The sequence below is a fragment of the Jaculus jaculus genome, chromosome 18, assembly GCF_020740685.1.
Source record: "Jaculus jaculus isolate mJacJac1 chromosome 18, mJacJac1.mat.Y.cur, whole genome shotgun sequence".
In the NCBI taxonomy this organism is placed as follows: domain Eukaryota; kingdom Metazoa; phylum Chordata; class Mammalia; order Rodentia; family Dipodidae; genus Jaculus; species Jaculus jaculus.
In genome coordinates, this window is record NC_059119.1 from 42,745,401 (window position 1) to 42,765,189 (window position 19,789).

The window sequence follows — 19,789 nt, forward strand, 5'->3', positions numbered from 1 at the left end:
GCAATCCGTATCCTCTATCAGCAGAAAGTCATGATTTAAGATAACCTCCCCTTTGCTGTGTTACTGGGCCAGCCAGTTTCTGCAAAAAGGGAGTATGAGAGGAAACGATTACCAAAAATGTATACTTGACATAGTCTTCTCCTGAATGAATCTTAAAGTTAGATTAGTAAACATTGATGTTCATATCAGTTCAGTTCTATCAATATTTTCCCTTTGTTTTCAAGTTGAAGATATAGTCCCATTTAGTCCTTTAGTAATTTCCACTAAACACTTTTCTGAGGAATGCCTGCTCCAAATCCATTTAAATTCTCTGCATAGGTTTACATGGAGTCCTAGAGAGTTACTTTACCTGCTGACCATGTTATTTGCTTTCTTTCATTGACCATTACTTTGTAATCCCTGTTGGCTAGCTTCACTTTTTCCCTTTTCCGTTCAACATCTGGCCCTGTACGGTCTGTGCCTCCCTTTTGTTTCCTCCCTCCCGGTCACTGTGTCTTCCTGCATGTGCAGACATACCTCTACCATACACAAAGATGGCAACGTGCAGAGCTGGTAGTTTGTAAGGCGCTGTGTTAGGCTGGCTTCTTTCAGACACAAAGGTCCATAGGAAGCAGATTAATCCAAGAGTTTGGGGAATCCTGGAGGTTCGTGAGATGAGAACTGAAGAGCAGTCATCACACAAATAGCAAGTTGAACTTCCCATGAGGATGCAGTGACCTAGTTATTCACTCACCTGAAAATGGACTGCTCATGTCCCATAATCAAATGTTTCTGAGGCCATGTGACTGCTGGCCACTTTGTGAGTAAGAAAATGGTTACTTCCATCATTGTCCAATTCCTTTAAAAATGTGCATGCAAATTTGGGAGGTTTCCCAATGCTGTATTGACTGTGCCTATTTATGACAACAGGTTAGTTCACCTGTCATATCAATATATAAGCTCAAAGATTCCTAAATTGTCACACCTAAGTGTTAACTTGTCATTTTCCTTGCTTGCTGTAACTCTACTGGGCTTTCAAATGGTTCCAGCCAGTCTCTCCCTTCTCTCTCTCTCTCTTTCTTTCTTTCTCCCCTCCCTCTTTTCCTTCCTCTCTTCCTCTCTCATGTTTTTTTCTCCTTTCCCTCTCTCTTGCTTTCACCTTCTCTTTCTCTCACTTTCTGTGAGGCTCACTTTCTTGCCTCATTCTGATTGTCCATAATGACTGTTTGGCGTATTCCACAGGCAAAGGTCCCGAGACCCTTTTTGCTGGCTATAACCTCAATGATAATGAGTGGCACACAGTGCGTGTAGTCCGTCGAGGAAAAAGTTTAAAGTTGACAGTGGACGATCAACAAGCCATGACAGGTAAACTTTCCATCCCTGCTGTTTAGTTTCTTGTACTAAGATTTCCTGTTCATGTGTATTTTTTTTTTTACAGGTGGCTTTTTTTAAACCAAGACTGATAACTTAGTTTGAAGGTTATTATATTCACTGTATATTTAGATCCCCAATTTTCTACTAAGCATTGTACTTAATAAGCAGTATGTTAAGTATTTTCTCCCTAATGAACAATGCTTCTGTGCCATGTTCTTTCAACTTTAATAATTCAAGAAGAAACTATAGTATATTTTAACTTTTGTAGTTTGATAAATATCTTATTGCCCCCTAAAAGAATTAAAGTCATTTTGTAGATGTCAATTTCCCTTCAGTTTTGTCATTTTTCTCTATATTTTGGTGATGAGCAAGTTGTACACTTTTTGCTTCAAAGTAAACTGATAGATGTACTAGCATTCTGTCCAATGAACTCCTTGTACATTTTAGGCTATATTGGGTCACTTTTTGGTCATTTAGCTCAATTGATTTAACTAACTTTGAAGATGTTAGGTCCAATCCCCACTTTAAATTGAGTTAAATAAAGTTCCATTCTGGAAACTTGGAAGCCATAAGAAAGAGGAACGAGTACAACTTTATCTTCTGCAAAAAAATCCAACCATTCACCCCATTTGGATATTAGATGAGGTCTTTCTTCTTGTGAAGAGAAAATCTCTATATTGATTATTTTACTACAAATCATAAGATGGGTCTTGTCCAGAGGAGACAGATTGTTCCACCCTGAATGTCCAGAGGGTCCTCATGCTCCAAGAATAAGGAGCTTATTCAAGGTGATCAAAACATATATAGGATTGTAACTTCTGAAGGAATCGTTCTTGAGATCAGATGAAGCACACCACCATCTCATTGATCTATCATGGCCTTCTATTCATTGGTTCTTTGTGGTTGTACAAAGTTTTCTCACATGTGGGGACTATTAATTGTTGCACATTCACACGAATCAGTTTTAAATGGTGAATGTGAAGTCTTACACCAGAGGAAATGTGGGAAGTCCCCTTACTGTAATATAGTAATACAAGGGCAGGTCCCTTATATAAGCAGGGATCTTCAGTGCAGATCCTCTTAATCTCCAGGCCAATTTTTGTCTTTTTAATCCTTCAAATATGTAACTTGGACATGTCCTTATTCTGTATTTACCAGTACAGTGCCCCAATACACTCATCCAATTTCTAGCATTTTTTTCTGAGTTTTATTATATATTTAATTAAATGCTTACCTCTTTTTACCTGCCATCCCCCAATAGAATATGATTTATTTTGAGGAAGGGGCCACATCTGCTCCTCTCAGAATGACTTCATCCCCACAACAATAGACTTATGTGCCGCTCACTCCACCAACAAGTGGATTCAAGGCTTAGTGGTTGTTTTGTCCCTCGGAACTTAACCCAGGTCAGAGAAGGGCGAACCCAAAATAGTTTGTCTTATTATCCAGTTTGTTGAAAAGTGTTAACTCAATTTCTGTATTCTTTACGAATAGAAACAAATGATCTACTGATTGGTTCATATTAGAAATCATTATCAGTCTGGAATTCTCAAGACACCTGGTTTTGCTAATCCAAAATTCTCATATGCAATTTCTGGAAAAGACAGAACATTTCAATAGTTAGAAGCATAAAAGTCTTTCTTTGTAAAATCTTCACAGAAAACATTATCCCTTGAATTTCTTCTTCTTTTTTTCTTATTTATTCAACACCCTTAGCAATAGAACTGATAAAGATTAAACACAGGAGTAAGTTCTGAATGGAGTAAAAAGAAATACTTGCAGCTGGGCATGGTGGCACACACCTTTAATTCCAGCACCTGGGAGGCAGAGATAGGAGACCATCATGAGTTTGAGGCCACTCTGAGATTACATAGTGAATTTTAGGTCAGCCTGGGCTAGAGTGAGACCCTACCTCAAAAAACATAAAATGAAAAAAGAGAAATATTTGCAGACAACAATGAGCCAGTGTTTTCTTGGTGGAAAATTGCTTTTAGGTTGCCATTCTGTTCTGTGAGTTCAGCTTGTCTCTCAGTACAGCCTAGGCATTTTTGTATGCTTATTGGAGAAATAATTGCTTTTGAACAGGGGACATTTTTTTTTTTTTTGTAACTGGGGGAATGGCTGCTTCTATACCATGTCACTATTTTTTTCATTACTTATCTTTCGCATTAATAATTGTATTTCTTTGAGAAGTGAAAACAGATATTTTGATTTTTTTAATCACTGAATTTCTCAGTCATACTAAACAAAATATTGATTCCTCTTTTGGAACGACCAAGGTCTTGACAACATGGAATACTGATTTTAAGAATCAGAAATACCTTTTTCTAAATATTTTCTTGCTATTAGTTGTTCCACAATAAAGCCCTTAGGAAGCATGCACTTGTGGGGTTGAATTTGGCTCACTAATTTAAGACTCAGATTTTTTTAAAATATTTTTATTTATTTATTTTTTATTTATCCAAAAGACAGAGGGAGATACAGACATAGGCAGGTAGAGAGAGATAGAACGGGCATGCTAGAGCCTCTAGCCACTGCAAGTGAACTACAGATGTGTGTGCCCCCTTGTGCATCTGATGACTTACATGGGTCTTGGGGAGTCAAACCCAGGTCCTTTGGCTTTGCAGGCAAGTACCTTAACTGCTAAGCTATCTCTCCAGCCCAAAACTCATATTTTTTAATAAACATTTTATTTGTTTATTTGAAAGATAGAGAATGGGTGCATCAGGTCCTTTTCCCTGTAATGAATTCCAGACTCATGTGGCACTGTGTGAATCTGGATTTAAGTGGGTACTTAGGAATCAAGCCCACATCTTTAGGCTTTGCAAACAAGCACCTTTAATCACTGAGCTATATCTCTAGCCCTAAGACTCAGATTTTAATATAGAAGAAAGCAAAACTAAAAATCTAAACAATCAATATCAGAGCCCAAGTGAGCTTTCATTTTCCTCATTCCATATAGCTTATTAATTCAGTGTTGCTGGTATCTCCAGAGCTTTATACATGGAAATTATTAAAGATTGATTTCATCTGTTCCCTAAGAGGTAGAGCACCCACAGAGCAATATTGAGGTCAATGTATACGAACTGAAGAGAAGTAAACAGTATTTTATATCAGATAACCAGACACATTGTGGTGGGGTGTGGGGAGTGAAGAAATAAATAAATAAAGTGATATTTTTGTTTATCTTTAAGAAATCAACCCAATGGCTAAAAAGGATAACTGAAATGCCTTTACAAAAGATTAAAGAGTTTCAAAATGTTTGAAATTAAGTGATGTACAGTTTAGAGGATTTTTTTTTTACCCCAGTAAGTTTATAATCATCAAAGTCAATTGATTATGTAAACAGTGTTTCTAAAATAGCCCAAAGCATAGCTTTCATACTTTATAGCTCAAACATTCAGATACTATGCAGAGTGTTGTTATCCCATGAAGTCAATGGGAGTCTGTCAGCAGGTTAAGGTGACCCACGTAGACAGGTTCTCGGTCTGGATCACACCTAGGAAGAGTTTTCAGTGTGCTTATTCGGGGACTGATTCTGAGATTGCCCCTAATTAATATTTTCATTAATGTCATGGGTGATAGAATAGGATAAGCTTGATAAAATTTCCAATTATGCCAAATTGGACAGGGAAACCAGCCAAGAGCTCGGCTGGAAGAGCATGATTGCAATTAAAGTGATCTTTCTGAGCTGCCGCCCAGACTGGCCCACACTTTAATTAGGCTTCCAACAAGAAGCTGGGAATGAACCAGAAGCAAAGTGGAACTTTTATTTAAGTCCTGCTTTTTAATGTGGAAAACAAGCTTACATTTCTTTCATTTGCTTTCAACCTTCGGAAAAGAGTCAGTCATCACTCCTGCGGTGAACGTGTGATTTGTCTTGTCATAGTTGGTTTGACAGATAAGTGTGGTGAGATTGAGGGTGTGGGCTGAACACGTCTTCGCCCAAGCTCCCCCCACTAAGATGCTTAGAGATTACACTTTGTAGGCTATTTTTGCTTGCACCCTCAAAATTGAAGGTGCTTTGAATTCGTATCTTGACTAAGATTGGCCATGTGAAACAAAAGTGACAGAAATATGATGTAGGTCCACAGATAAAGAACTTGGGAGAACAGTGTAAAGGAAAGTCAGCTTAGGAAAGTGAATGTGCATAGAGCAGAATTACCTTGAGACACATTTCAGTGGTTCATTATGAGAAAAAAAAAATTAGGAACTTTTCACTGTTTCTATTGGCTATGGGAAAAAATATATAATAATATGGAGTTCTGTGTGTTTAGTGTAGTGTACGCACGGACATGTATCCTTGCAGCACTCCTTGTACTAGCCGGCACTGGCCAGAGCTGAAAGTTTGAGTCATCACTCTTCCACCTCTTCTAGTTTTGAACTACAGTCTCTTACTGACCCTGGAGGTTGGAGCTTGCCCCTTTTGGTTTTGTTTTTTACCCCCACCCTCATGCTGAAACTCTCCAAAGGACTGAGATAACCTCTGTGCAATGCCAGGCCCAGATGTTTACATAGGCCCTGGGGATTCTCCTTCAGGTGGTTTCAGATTCTCTCATCCTGGCACAAGAAGCTCACGTAACTTTGAGCCATGTCTCCCGGCCATCATATCTTGTATTCCCTGGAGAAAAAATATATAAATAGAAACATCAGCTAACCAAGAGGCTGAGATGTATCAATTTTGTTATGAGGGAGTGAGCAGTCATTAGAACACTCACTCACAGTTTTCACTCCCCCTCTGTCTCTATCCCCCATTTCTTTTCCTCTCTTCTTCCTTCTCTTCCATCCTTCCTTTGTTTTCTCCTTCTCTATACCCTTCCTTTTTTCCTAATTGTGCAATTTTTGTCCCTCATTGTCCCCTCTTTCCTCTTCTCCCTCATTCTTTCCCTCTCTTTCCCCTTACCACCTTCTTACCTTTACTCCCTCCCTGCTTCCTGCTCTTTTTCCCTCCCCATTTCCATCCTTCCTCCCTTCTTTATTTCCTTCCCTGACTTCCTTTCTTTTCTCACTTCCTTCCTTCTTTTAATCCTTCCTCTAGTCTTTCCTTCCTCTCTTTTTCTTTCTTTCATTAAAAATTCATAACTTGGGCTGGAGAGGTGGCTTAGCGGCTAAGGCACTTGCCTGTGAAGCCTGAGGACCCACGTTCAGCTCTCCAGATCCCACGTGAGTCAGATGCACAAAGGTGAGGCAAGTGCAAGGTTGCATATGCCCATAAGGTGGCTCAAGCATCTGGAGTTTGATTTCAGTGGCTGAGGCCCTGGTGTGACAATTCTCTGTGTGTCTATCTCTCTTGCTGTCTCTAAAATAAAATTTAAAAAAAAAGAATGCATAACTTGATAAACAGCAAAGTATTTTTAATATATTTTTTTCTTGCAGTCTTTCCACGTAGCTCAGGCTTACCTGAATCTCACTACACAACTCAAGCGGGCCTCTCATAGTCAGTTCTCTAGCCTTGACTGCTCAAGAGCTGGGTTATAGGAGTGTACCACCATACCCAGGGATGGGCATGACCCTTACTAAAACTAACACTTAACAAGTGATCCAAATCCAAACAGGGAGAACTTTACTATCTGTACGAGCTTATGCACTAACTCCTCCTAAGTGTTCTTACTCCATGCAGTTGACTTTCAAAGAGGAATTCAGATTCCTGTGTTCAGTGTACTCCTGCTATGAAACTCGGAAGTTGAAAGTATCTTTCTGAAGCAGCAAATAATAAGTTATCTTTTATTTTTAGGGCAAATGGCAGGCGACCATACAAGGCTGGAGTTTCATAACATAGAGACGGGCATCATTACAGAGCGGCGGTACCTTTCTTCTGTCCCCTCCAACTTCATTGGGCATCTGCAGAGCCTGACCTTTAATGGAATGGCATACATCGACCTGTGTAAAAATGGTGACATATATTACTGTGAGCTCAACGCCAGATTTGGCTTTAGGAACATCATAGCAGATCCTGTCACCTTCAAGACCAAATCAAGCTATGTTGCCTTAGCTACGTTGCAAGCCTACACGTCTATGCATCTTTTTTTCCAGTTCAAGACCACATCCCTAGACGGACTCATCCTATATAACAGTGGGGATGGAAATGACTTTATTGTGGTCGAGTTAGTTAAAGGGTAAGTATATGTCAGTTCAATGACAAATAAATACTACTCTGTAAAGAGGAACTTCAGTTTCCAAAACACATGCAGGAAACAGAACACACTGGCTTATAAGGGCTTTGGGAGGGGCAGAAAGGCAACAACTCCTTTGTTCCTCCAATTCACTGCACAGCTCCCATAGATATGGATACGTTTGTATCTATACTTATTCACCTGAGGTTCCACTTCCAGTTTATGAAAGACTCCCCATGAACCTCACACTCTACTTGCGTGCTTCTGACTTGGCACGAATCCGTTTAGAAAAAGAATTGCCACAAGTTCGTAAGCTAGTGTGTGTTAAATTAAATATGTAATTCAAGTGATCTAATGACTTACGTCATAAAATTCCACTTCATTCGAGTTTCGTGGGATGGTAGGGTTCCTTGAGCAGTTTAGAAAGAAGGCCATGTTAGTGACATTTCTTTGAAAGGGCGAGCACAAGTTGGTGCCTCCTCACTGGTTTGTGTGTTTATGCATCAGCTCAGGGGACCATACTTTGTGTTTACAATAGATTGGGCAATACACAATGGTGTGTACTTTCCCTTGTCAGCCATGTGCCTTATCTCAAATTCCCACCCATACACACAATGTGTAAGTGCCACTGTAGAAATGCAACAGAGAAGCGTGAGGAACAACACATCCCTAAGATCACTGTGTACTTGGGAGTCTTTGGAAAACCAGAAACACATAACCATGTGTGTAGCAGCTTCGTGTGCTTGGCACACAGGATGAGTACATGTTTTCTTCACAGAATCAGGTTTTCACATTGCGAAAGGAAAGCAGGTGCAGGAAGCTAAGAATTGTCACAGTGTGGTTTGCTAGAATGGGGGAAATCAGCCTGGATAGTGGAACCTCTTTGTTATTTATTTTTAAACTGATTTTTTTGAGATGCAGTCTCATGTAGATTAGGTTGGCCTGGAGGTCGCTGTTTAGCTGAAGATGGCCTTGGACTCCGGATCTTCCTGCTCTACCTGGCAAATGCTGGTTTTGCACATGCGTACCGCCTCACCTAGCTGAAGGTGTTGCCTTTTACTGAAACAGAGGTTTCATATCCCTTCTGAAACCCCACATCCAGGTCATTTTCTCTCAGCACCTGCAGGAGAAGGAATGCCTGAAGGAATCCCATTTGCATGCACTTCCTGGACATGAACCTTCAGCCCACAGGCAGTGACACTTTTCCCTTGTTTCCTTTGTTTTAGGTATTTACATTATGTGTTCGATTTGGGAAATGGTGCTAACCTCATCAAAGGAAGCTCAAATAAGCCACTCAACGACAATCAGTGGCACAATGTGATGATTTCACGGGACACCAGCAACCTGCACACTGTCAAGATCGACACGAAGATCACAACGCAAATCACGGCAGGGGCCAGGAACTTAGATCTCAAGAGTGAGTACTCACCAGACCCCGCGCCCCCGCGACCCCAGCTCGCCTTCTCCACCCACGCCGAGAAGCCTTCATGCCCTCAGCAATGGCTGGCTAGAGTCCCCTTTCTCGCACCCCATTAATAATACAACACACAAGCCTCTCTCCTCCTTTAAAGTGCCAAGAAGATATGTATTTTTAATAGCAGCTCAAAAATGCAACACCTAAGAATGCATGGGTGATTAAAGTTTAAAGAATGATGAAAAATGTGCTCATAATCTCGATATTGTAAAGGAAAGTACATTTCAAGTCCCAACAGTTTTCAGTCCATATGGACACACAGTGTGCTCTCTGAGATTTTGTTAGTATTCTTGCTCAGGTTTTCTAGGTGCTAACAAATGTCTCCAACAGTGATTTCTGTTATCCTTTCCTCCTTCCTATCTCTCTCTTTCTTTCTCTCTCTCTCTCTCTCTCTCTCACACACACACACACACACACACGCACACACGCACACACAAACACATAGACACCTGGGTAAATGCTGTCTTCACCAGCTGTTAACGACACCTTAGCAGGTGTTTGTTTTCTTTCCTCACTGACACTTGGTTGCTCAGATGAGCAAGTCCAAATGTTTAGAGGACATGTTAATAAAAGAAGGAAACAGCACACGTTTCTATAGATGGTAATTCATGTATTTCCCATCACATTGGAGAAAACGTTATTGGTGTGTTATTTGGAATGGAGGAGGTCTACGTTGGAGTAACACAGCCAGTATAAAGTAACCACAAGGGCACAGAGAAGGTCATCCAGGTCAGACACACACCCTCCATCAGCCTTCTTGCTCCACGCTGATACACTGAGAACCCCCTAGGTATCATTGCAAGGATATTTTGCTTGGAAAGAGCTACTCATTTATATTGAATGGACCCTTCCCTTTGATTCAAAAGGTAAATACATTGGGGAGTGAGGAAACTTGAAAAAGAAAATCTAACGGAAGTCTTCTTAGAGGAAAAAATACTCCCTGTAAATAAGGTGAAAGAACAAAGAAGAGTGTATCACTTTCTATAATTGCAGAGCATATTTACAATACTGGTTCCTCATTTGTCCAAACATAAAATGTGAGGTAATGGCTGCCTTGCTTCTTTCACAGCAAGCCTCCTGTTACCTTCAAAGGGATCTTGTTTGTGCCACAAATCTGAGAGCTTAGCTCAGAAACTAATGTGACATTCAAAGGAAATGCAGTTTAACAAGCACTACCTGTTTCTCTTTCTTCTTTGCAACTGAAGTTAACTACGGTAGCGTTTTCGTCCCCTTTTGGAGGGTGACACTGTTTGGCATGGTGGACTTAGAAAGTCACTGTCAAAGCTGTCCACCGCAGCTAAAGCAAAGCAAAGCAAAACAAAACAAAACATAACAAACAACAGCAGCAACAGAAAACAAAAACAGTGTCTCTTTCATACAGGAGAGATCTCATAGAGTGTAAAGGGATGAGGATGCTGGAGAATGTGCTGGAATGTGCTCTGAGAACACGTGAGCGATGTCAGGCAAATCTGAACATGGAGAGCACTGTCTCCTTCAAAGTGAATATTTGTTTATTGTTCACTAAACTGAGTGGGACCTCATGAAGAGGTTCAGACAGCATTCTTCATAATTAGGACCCATGAAGTTAGGGTTTCCTTTATAAATCCTAGATGCCAGCACAGCTGATTTTTCATAAAACATAGATTATATTTCAGGTTATTATTATTTCATGTATATATGTGAGCATAGTATGCTTGTGTGTATATAAATCTGCACATTTGTGCATAGACACATGAGTGTGCAGGTGCACATGTGTGTGTGTGTGTGTGTGTGTGCGCATTACTGTGTAGGCCAGGGGTCAACATGTGCTCTTGACTACTCTCCACCATCATTTTTGAGACCGGGTCTCTCCTTGAATTTTGACCTCACCAACTCAGCTGCACCAGACAGTCAGCAAGCTCTTGGGATTCTCTGATCTCTAACTCCCCTGGGCTGGAATTGCAAAGTTTACCACCATGTCTGGCTTTCAGTGTGAGTGCTAGAGATCCAAATTCAGCCCTTCATGCTTGCACAGCGAGAACTTTATACCCAGGGAGCCATCTCCTCAGGTCTTAAAAACAGACTATTCCATTGGAAAAAATAAAATAAAATAACACTATGGGGCTGGAGAGATGGCGTGGTGGTTAAGTGCTTGCCTGTGAAGCCTAAGGACTCCGGTTCGAGGCTCTATTCCCCAGAACCCACGTTAGCCAGATGCACAACGGGGCGCACGCATCTGGAGTTCGTTTGCAGTGGCTGGAAGCCCTGGCATGCCCATTCTCTCTTTGCCTCTTTCTCTCTCTGTCTGACACTCTCAAATAAATAAATAAAAATAAACAAAAAATTTAAAAAATATAACACTATGCATTTCACAAATAACACACAATATTAAGATGTAAAGTACTGAAATCCTACTGAGTACATATGCATATTTTTTGATGCATAGTTTAAGTGAGGGGGGAGTCTTCCAAGTGAACAATTAGATTTTTTCTTATTTTGGTCCTGATTATTTCCTTAAATTCTGGTGTTGCTGAGCTTAAAATCTGACCAGGCCAGTAAGTGAGAACTCTTAAGTTTAGCCCAAAGCTTTGGCTTATAAATTAGGGTCTGATCTGTGGTAAAAATAACCCCCAAATCCCTCTTGTCACCAACCACAGAGGCTTGGAAAGAGAACGTGGAGGCTTTGACGCTTGTCCTGTTTTCCCTACTCTGCTCTGCAGGGCTATACTCTTTGTTGGTTTGTTTCGGGGTACGGTCTCTCTTAGCTCAGGCTGACTTGGAATTCACTATGGAGTCTCAGGGTGGCCTCAAACTCACAGCGATCCTCCTACCTCTGCCTCCCGAGTGCTGAGATTAAAGCCGTGCGCCATCACGCCCAGCTGGGCTGTACTTTTAACACTGACCTTATTTAGTTAAACTACAGTGCAGAGTTTAGAAGCAGCTGATGCTGAGGGCTCAGAGATAGGACGCAGAGAGAAGGGATAGTGTGGAGCCAGATTTGAGGTGTTAAGGCCAAAAACAATTTAAAGGTTCTCTGAGGAAGTCAAGCTGAAGGGATGTGTTAAGGATGAATAAAAACAGCCAGGCATTGCTTTTCTTCCCATCAGGTCAGGCAAAGGCATTTAGGAGGAGCTAATGGACCTAAGAGAGCTGCTATATGAACTTGTCACCCTCAATCTGTAGTGTATGGTGGTCATGTGGGATGGAACCACTATAAGTGCAGGAAAAAGAAAGAAAGAAAGAAAGAAAGAAAGAAAGAAAGAAAGAAAGAAGGAAGGAAGGAAGGAAGGAAGGAAGGAAGGAAGGAAGGAAAGAAAGAAAGAAAGAAAGAAAGAAAGAAAGAAAGAAAGAAAGAAAGAAAGAAAGAATTGCCTTATACCAATAGTGGGTTTTTTGTTTTTGTTTTTGTTGTCTGTTTTTGTTTGTTTGTTTGTTTTTGGTTTTTGGTTTTTGGAGGTAGGGTCTCACTTTAGCCCAGGCTGACCTGGAATTCACCATGTAGTCTCAGGGTGGTCTTGAACTAACAGCAATTCTCCTACCTACCTCTGTCTCCCTTCAGTGCTGCGATTCAAGGTGTGCACCTCCACAGATGCCATGTGTAACTTAGTCCCGAAACAGTTCAGGATTCTTGAAACTCCCCCTCCCCCAAGGTCTCACTAGCTCAGGCTGACCTGGAACTAGCTATGAAGTCTCAGGGTGGCCTCAAACTCACAGCGAACATCCTACCCCTGCCTCCCGAGTGCTAGGATTAAGGGCAAATGCCACCACTCCCGGCTTTGAAGCTTACTTTTTATTTCACTGATCCTGAACTGAAGTCTCATATTTGTTGGTTTATTCGGGATCAGATTTTTTTTTCCCCTTCCCATCCATTATTATACCTGACAGACCCACCAGAGGGCAGCATAAGGCCGCGAAGTACGTTTGCACGCTGGTGGGCGCTCAGCTCGTTCCATTTGCACCGGGAGACGGAATCTCTTTGTTTGCAGACATCTAAAATTCCACACTTAGCCTTGACGCGTGCTTTCCTCTGTGAGGGCGCTCCTCTTCACAGTCGGAACCTTGGTGTAGAAATTTGAAAGCCAGGAGCCATGCATTCCCTTCCCGGCTTGTCTCAGATGGACATGGTCTCCAAGGGGCATAATAAAGAATTCTCGGAGAGGAGGCAGCGCGCACGCAGATGACCTTGTCCCGACGGTCTGTCCCTGCGGATGCCCTGCGCTGTCCTCTGGGTCTCCGGGCTGCCTTGCCCCCGGCACTCAGTGAAAGCTCTCAAGTCAATTTGCTCTCTGGAGCGACTGCATAGCATGGCTTTCTATTCATGTTGGAACTTCTGAGTCCTGGCCCCTCTTGTTGAGACAGTTCATCTTCATGCTTCTATTGTCCTATATATGACATCTTTGTATGCAGTAGCCTATGGGAGGGAGATAATATTCATTAAATCCCTACTAATGACTAGATAGCTTCAAATGAGGTTATTGTAGTAATCCTTGCGATTTGAATTGAGGTCGGTCTTGCTTATTCATTTATCTAGTTCAAGAACAAAAATAGAAAAAAAAAAGTTTTAAATATCCATCTTCAGTGGATACCCTTACTTAAGATATTAACTTAATCCTTCCACTTGTTCCCGTGCATAGGAGAGTGCGCCCTCGGGTGGCCACTAGGCAAAACTACTTAAATTGGTAATTCATTAATGGATTAAGTCTTGGTCAACTAAGCAATACTTCGTTCTTTCTTTCTACCGTTGTTCCATCTCTCTCAGACTCTAAGGTTTTTGCTCTTGCACAGAACTTTCGAGCTGTATAATGATCATGTCTATTTCCTTGGCTCTTCCTTACCCTTCGGCTGCCTAAAGGTAGCACCATTCCTTCTCACCTCCTCTCTCTTCCTGACATGGCTGTCTGAAGATAGACCCATTCCTTCTCACCTCTTCAGTATTCCTGACATGGCTGTCTGAAGGTAGATCCACTCCTTCCCATCTCCTTGTCTCCTTGCTCTTCCTGACATAACTGTCTGAAGGTAGATCCATTCCTTCTCACCTCCTCAGTCATCCTGATATGGCTGTTAGAAGATAGACCCATTCCTTCTCACCTCCTCACTCTTCCCAGCATGGCTTTCTGAAGGTAGATCCTGCTCACAATCCACTGAAGATTTCCCTGATCAGAGGTGAGCAGCTTAGTCTTTCCATTCCTACAGATCCCAGCTCTAAGCAAATAAATGAGAACAGACTTCCCCCCACTTTTTATTTCTTTTTAATCTCTGAGCTGTTGTTACAGAAGTGCCTGTTCTTGCCACTTGAACATGCTTACTGAGGTAGTTGAGTGACTGGACTCTATTCAGAAATGCCCCTCATGTTTAATCCCAAGATTTGCATGTTTTGCTCATATGGGGTCTTGCAGCCCACTTGCCTTGCCTAAACAGTTTGCTTATGTAGATGTTTAGAGAACATTCGAATACAATATTCAAGTACAGTTTGCCATTGGTGTACCCTGTGGTCCTCATTAATTTACCTTTGTTAGATTTCTTGTTTGTCAGGAAAATATACTTACTAACTCACATTATTTCAGTTTGGGAGAAGTTATTTTAAATGTCCATTAGGAAGTTAGACAAAAACAAAACAAAACAGAAAAACAAAACCCAGCAGCTGAGCATTGAGTTCCCTCAAAGGATGAAAACATTTTCTAATCATATTGGGATTTCATACGTGCCTCGAATATTCTCTTGGGTCTGCATATGCACCCTTTCCTAACCAGTTGACTCAGCATTACAGCCTTGAGGGCCTGCTTCTACTCACCTTCTGACACTGAACCTAGGTAACTTCTCTGTCTCTGGGTGTAGATAACCTCTCTGTTCCTTGGTGCACTTCTGTCTACTTACTCTCCCATTCACCTGACTGAAAGACCTTAACACAGGACTTAACACAGCAAGAAGGCCTGCCACCATCTGCTCCTGAACTAACAGCATTTCCCCTGCTGCTGTGTCCAGCCTCACTTTCTCACGCCAATTTGCCGTAAAGATTACATCTCAAGACACCACATTCAAACCTCCTGCAAAGGCCACGGGCGGGCCGAGATGCCCCTGTGCCTGCTGCGAGGGGGAAAGGTACTTCCTGCGCAGAGCAGCTGTGAAGACCCCCTGACAGGTGGCGAGCAGAGAGCAAATGCGAAGGTTTGAAGCAGAAAAGAGCATCTACAGCCCACTTCACACTTATCCTTGGGTACAGATAACGGGGACCACCTTACAGGTCATCACCATAGCACCCAGCAAACACAATAAAGCTCAACTTTGTCAAGGTAAAACTTGACATTTTTGTTATTCCTTTTCCCACACAGGAATTACAGTGTGGTTACTTGAAAGACAATTAGAGACATGAAACCATTGTTTCTCTCTTGACATCTTCATTGAATTCCGGGGCTTTGCAGAAATCAGTCCCAATCTATTCTCTTTACTGTAAAGCCTTTGACAGTTTGTTTTAATCCTCTCTCACCTCCCCACCTCCGAATAAGACATCATTTCTTTCACAGGTATAATTATCCAGGGCTCCTTCCTCACAGGTGCCCGAATAATCTTCCCCCTCCCTCCCCTGTATACCTTGGGCCAGCTTAGACTAGCAAAGATTGATGTAGTTAGTTATTCTGTGTACTAATGAATTTGAATTTTTTTAAATATTTATTTTATTATTTGGTTATTATTTATTTTATTTGAGAAACAAGTGGGAATGGAGGGGGAGAGAGAGAGAAAGAGGGAGAATGGGCACACCAGGCCTTCCAGCCACTGGAAACAAACGCCAGGTGTACGTACCACCTTGTGCACCTGGCTTACATGGGTCCTGGAATATCCAACCTGGGTCTTTTGCTTGTATAGACAAACTGCTAAGCTATCTCTCCAGCCCCTGAAGTTTGTTTGTTTTTTTTTTTTTTTTTTTTTTTTAATCCCTATGTCCATTTCACTCATTTTGGAAGTTTTCTTGCGCTAGGCAGAGTTTTCCTATATTAGGTTTTTTCATCACTCTCTAATTCCCTTTGAGATTTCCCATTGCACTATTGGGATCATGGGAATCTGGAAGGAAGGAAAGATCTTGGAGAAACTCTGGCCTGGCCAGTTAGGTTCAATGTTGAGAGAAATGTTTTCATGAGAAATCGATGACTTGTCTAGATACCAGGGTGGCCACGGGAGACCTCAGCTGACCGCTCATGACACCACCTTGAGAGCTTCAGTCCTCCCAACTTGGAGATGCCCGCCGTGGGCTTCCTGGTTTCTGCTCACAGCCCTGGCTGAGCTCTGGCTCCCGCAGGCCAGTCTTTGCCATTCCTGTCGTTCTCAGAACCCTCTTCTGCTTAAGAGAAAGTCAATACAAGAAGCTTAAACCGAATCTGACTAGTTTAATTTAAAATTTAAAAAAAAAAGATGAAAGAGGGGGAGAGAAATGAACTATTATAACACTGAAAGCACCTTCAGGCAAAAAAAAAAAAAAAAGAGAGAGAGAGAGAGAAAGAGTAAAACCAGGCTTCAGTGAAATCTGGGTTCTAGAAAGGGGTCAGACACAAGCCAGCATGGTGCCACCCTTGTCTGTTGGCTCTTGATCTGCCTTCTGTTAGCTTTTTAAAAAAATATTATTTTTATTTATTTTTTTGAGAGAAAGAGAGAGGAGGGAGAGAATGGTCGCACCAGAGAAACCAGCCCTGCGAATGAACTCCAGACGCATGCCTTACCTTGTACATCTGGCTAACGTGGGTCTGGGGAATTGAACCAAGGTGTTTTGGCTTTGCAGGCAAGCACCTTAACTGCTAAGCAATCTCTCCAGCCCCTGTTAGCTTCCTTATAAGCCTGCCTTCCTGCTCCCCACATATTTGCTTTCTCTCTCTCCTTATCTTCAGCAAGCATGGCCTACCAGACCTGACTGTGCACCTCTGACCAACTCAAGCCCTCACTTGGATTTTGGATGCTAACACTACAAACTCAGAAAAGCGCATCTGATTAGAGCATGATGTCTTTCTGAGGCCAGGATGTGGGACAGATTACAAGGTCACATTGTGCAATAGTGAACACACTAAATTTGTTTTAAGGACTATTTGGGTAGGCTACTTGAGGCACAAGAGAAACATACCACAGATGGCTCCAGCAGGCTGTTCTCTGTTCAGGAGTCAAGAGAGAGCGTTTGCCAGATTATGGAGTGGGTCTGACGAAAAGATCTAAAGTAATGAAAGTGGTGAAAATCTGAGCACTATGTGGATCAGGTGGGACAACTCATAAATGCCTTTGTGAGGACCGTTCTGTTGGTGGATTCAAAGACTATAATGAAGTGGCCGCCGAAAGATGAGAAGCAGTAGTCAAAGTCTCTGAAGAACGCAGGGGAAGGTGGACACTAGATTTTTGCCCTCTGGATTCTTACCAGGCTCCTCTCACTCTATTAAAAGGCAAAAAGTGCTCCAGCTAGTGTCTGCAAACACTTTAAGTTTTGAGACTAATGTGTCATTTCTATAATACAACAGACCATAATGTTTATAATTTTAACATGTATGATTCCATGTATTTTTGAGTAAACCTGATGGTCCATGACGTAATTACCTGTATATTTCCTGGGGCATAACTCCAAAACATGCACAGCAATGGGTGACAAACCCAACTGAATATTTTCATGAAAGATGCATGACTTTGATCTGTTTTTATTTACTAATCAAACATCTGAAAAATAACCTGCATATTGCTATCTTCATCATAATTATGACTCATGCTATCAGTTATGGGGTTCTTAGCCGTCAAGCACCGTGGTAAAGGCATATCTATGAAGTATTACATAAAATAGGCATTATGGTCAAGTACAATCAAATTACAATATTTTTACCTCAAGCTGTCACTTTAAGATGTGTTGGGGTGTTTGAGAGATGTACAGGTGTAAAGATGGCGCTTGCACTCACTTTTAGACAGTGTTATAGGTATTTACCCCATCCACAGTCTTAAAAGTTTTAAAAATAAGCAATCTAAATTATCAGTCAAGTATCAGAATCAAAGCTGTGACCTTCTCTGAACAATTCCTGGTGGTGGTGGAAGGATGAGCTCAAACTGCTGCAGCCTTCTGCTGCTGTGTTCCTGACCTGCTTCCTCAGGCTAGATCTGAGGCCAGCCTCTCCGTCTGCCGCATTAGTCAAGTTCATTCCTTCTCTCCTGGTACTTTCCTGGTTTCACCCATGACTTCTCTGTCTGACTTTCAAAGTCAGCCTTTGTAGACAGTACTCTGCTCTATCCAGGGTTACTTACCGGCACTGTCTCTCCACGGTCCAGTTAGATGCTTCCCAGGCACGTGGGGCCCACTCTTCACCATGAGTAATTTCCATGCGTCATTTCCCTACACATTCACAAGCCTCTCATTTCTTTTATTATTATTATTATTATTTTTTATTATTTTTGGAGGGGGGGTTCAAGGTAGGGTCTCACTCTAGCCCAGGCTGACCTGGAATTCACTATGTAGTCTCAGGGTGGCCTCGAACTCACAGCAATCCTCCTACCTCTGCCTTCTGAGTGCTGGGATTAAATGTGTGAGCCACAATACCTGGCTGTTTTTAATTTTAATTTAATTTATTTTTTTTTAAATTTATTTGAGAGCGACAGACATAGAGAGAAAGACAGATAGAGGGAGACAGAGAGAATGGGCGCGCCAGGGCTTCCAACCACTGCAAACGAACTCCAGACGTGTGCGCCCCCTTGTGCATCTGGCTAACGTGGGACCTGGGGAACCGAGCCTCGAACTGGGGTCCTTAGGCTTCACAGGCAAGCGCTTAACTGCTAAGCCATCTCTCCAGCCCTTCATTTTAATTTTAGAGAAAGTGAGGAAGACGGGCAGACAGACAGACACACACACACACACACACACACACACACACACACACACACAGGGAGAGGGGGGGGGGGAGAGTTAGTTGTTGCACCAGGGCATCAGCCACTACAATCGAGGTCCAGATGTGTGCGCCACCTAGTGGGCAAGTGCAAACTTGCGCTTGCCTCATCTTTCTGTGTATGGCTAACATGGGATCTGGAGAGTAGTAGAACATAGGTCCTTAGGCTTTGCAGGCAAGCACCTTAACCGCTAAGCCATCTCTCCAGCCCAAAGTTCTCTCATTTCAATTCAGCTACCTCTAGCTGACCTCAGCATACTTCATACCTGTTCAGAATCCCACAACAAAGGAGGGCACAAAGCTTCATCTCCAGGACGAGGCTGGCACAAGCCCACTGAAAAATGATGATTCCTTGAAAAAGTGTTCAGCTAAGCCAGGTTTGGTGGCACATACCAGTAATCCAGCACTCTGGAAGCTGAGACAGAAGGGTGGTGAGTTTCAGGAAGTCTTGTTTACATAGTGAGTAGAATGCTACAGATAATGCTGCGTACAAGGAAACCTGTCTCAAAACAAAACACTGAGAAAAAATGAATTTTAAAAACTCAGATACCGTCCTGACGCATTCCCCCACCTCCCACAGAGAGTGACTGATGCATTCATGATTCCACAGTGACTACTAATAACCTCCTTGAGCAGGACCCTCGGTGGAATGGGAGCAGAGGACAAGGAATACAGGAGCATAGCCTGGTGGAAATATGACCAACATACAGTGTGTTCCTACAGTGACATTCATAATGCATTTTAAAACCTCAGATACCTTTTTATTTTTTTAGCTATTATTATTGCATTTATTTTATTATTGTTCTTGCTAATATGTTTTAATGTAGCTGAGAAGTTCAAGAATCAGAACACCGTCGGGCGTGGTGGTGCACACCTTTAACCCCAGCACTGGGGAGGCAGAGGTAGGAGGATTGCCATGAGTTCGAGGACACCCTGAGACTACAGAGTGAATTCCAGGTCAGCCTGAGCTAGAGTGAGAT

General features: G+C 42.1%; 1 protein-coding gene across 1 annotated transcript in view; it reads left to right on the forward strand.

The window, feature by feature from the left end:
* LOC101599863 (neurexin-1) overlaps positions 1-16,955 on the forward strand; it is a 545,566-nt gene extending 528,611 nt beyond the window's left edge. Inside the window, exons 13-16 of the mRNA XM_045137280.1 lie at positions 1,222-1,344; positions 7,088-7,469; positions 8,693-8,883; positions 16,794-16,955. Of these exons, the coding sequence (XP_044993215.1) occupies positions 1,222-1,344; positions 7,088-7,469; positions 8,693-8,883; positions 16,794-16,816 (719 nt within the window). The 3' untranslated portion in view covers positions 16,817-16,955. The remainder of the gene's footprint in view (positions 1-1,221; positions 1,345-7,087; positions 7,470-8,692; positions 8,884-16,793) is intronic.
* Positions 16,956-19,789: the final 2,834 nt, after the last annotated feature.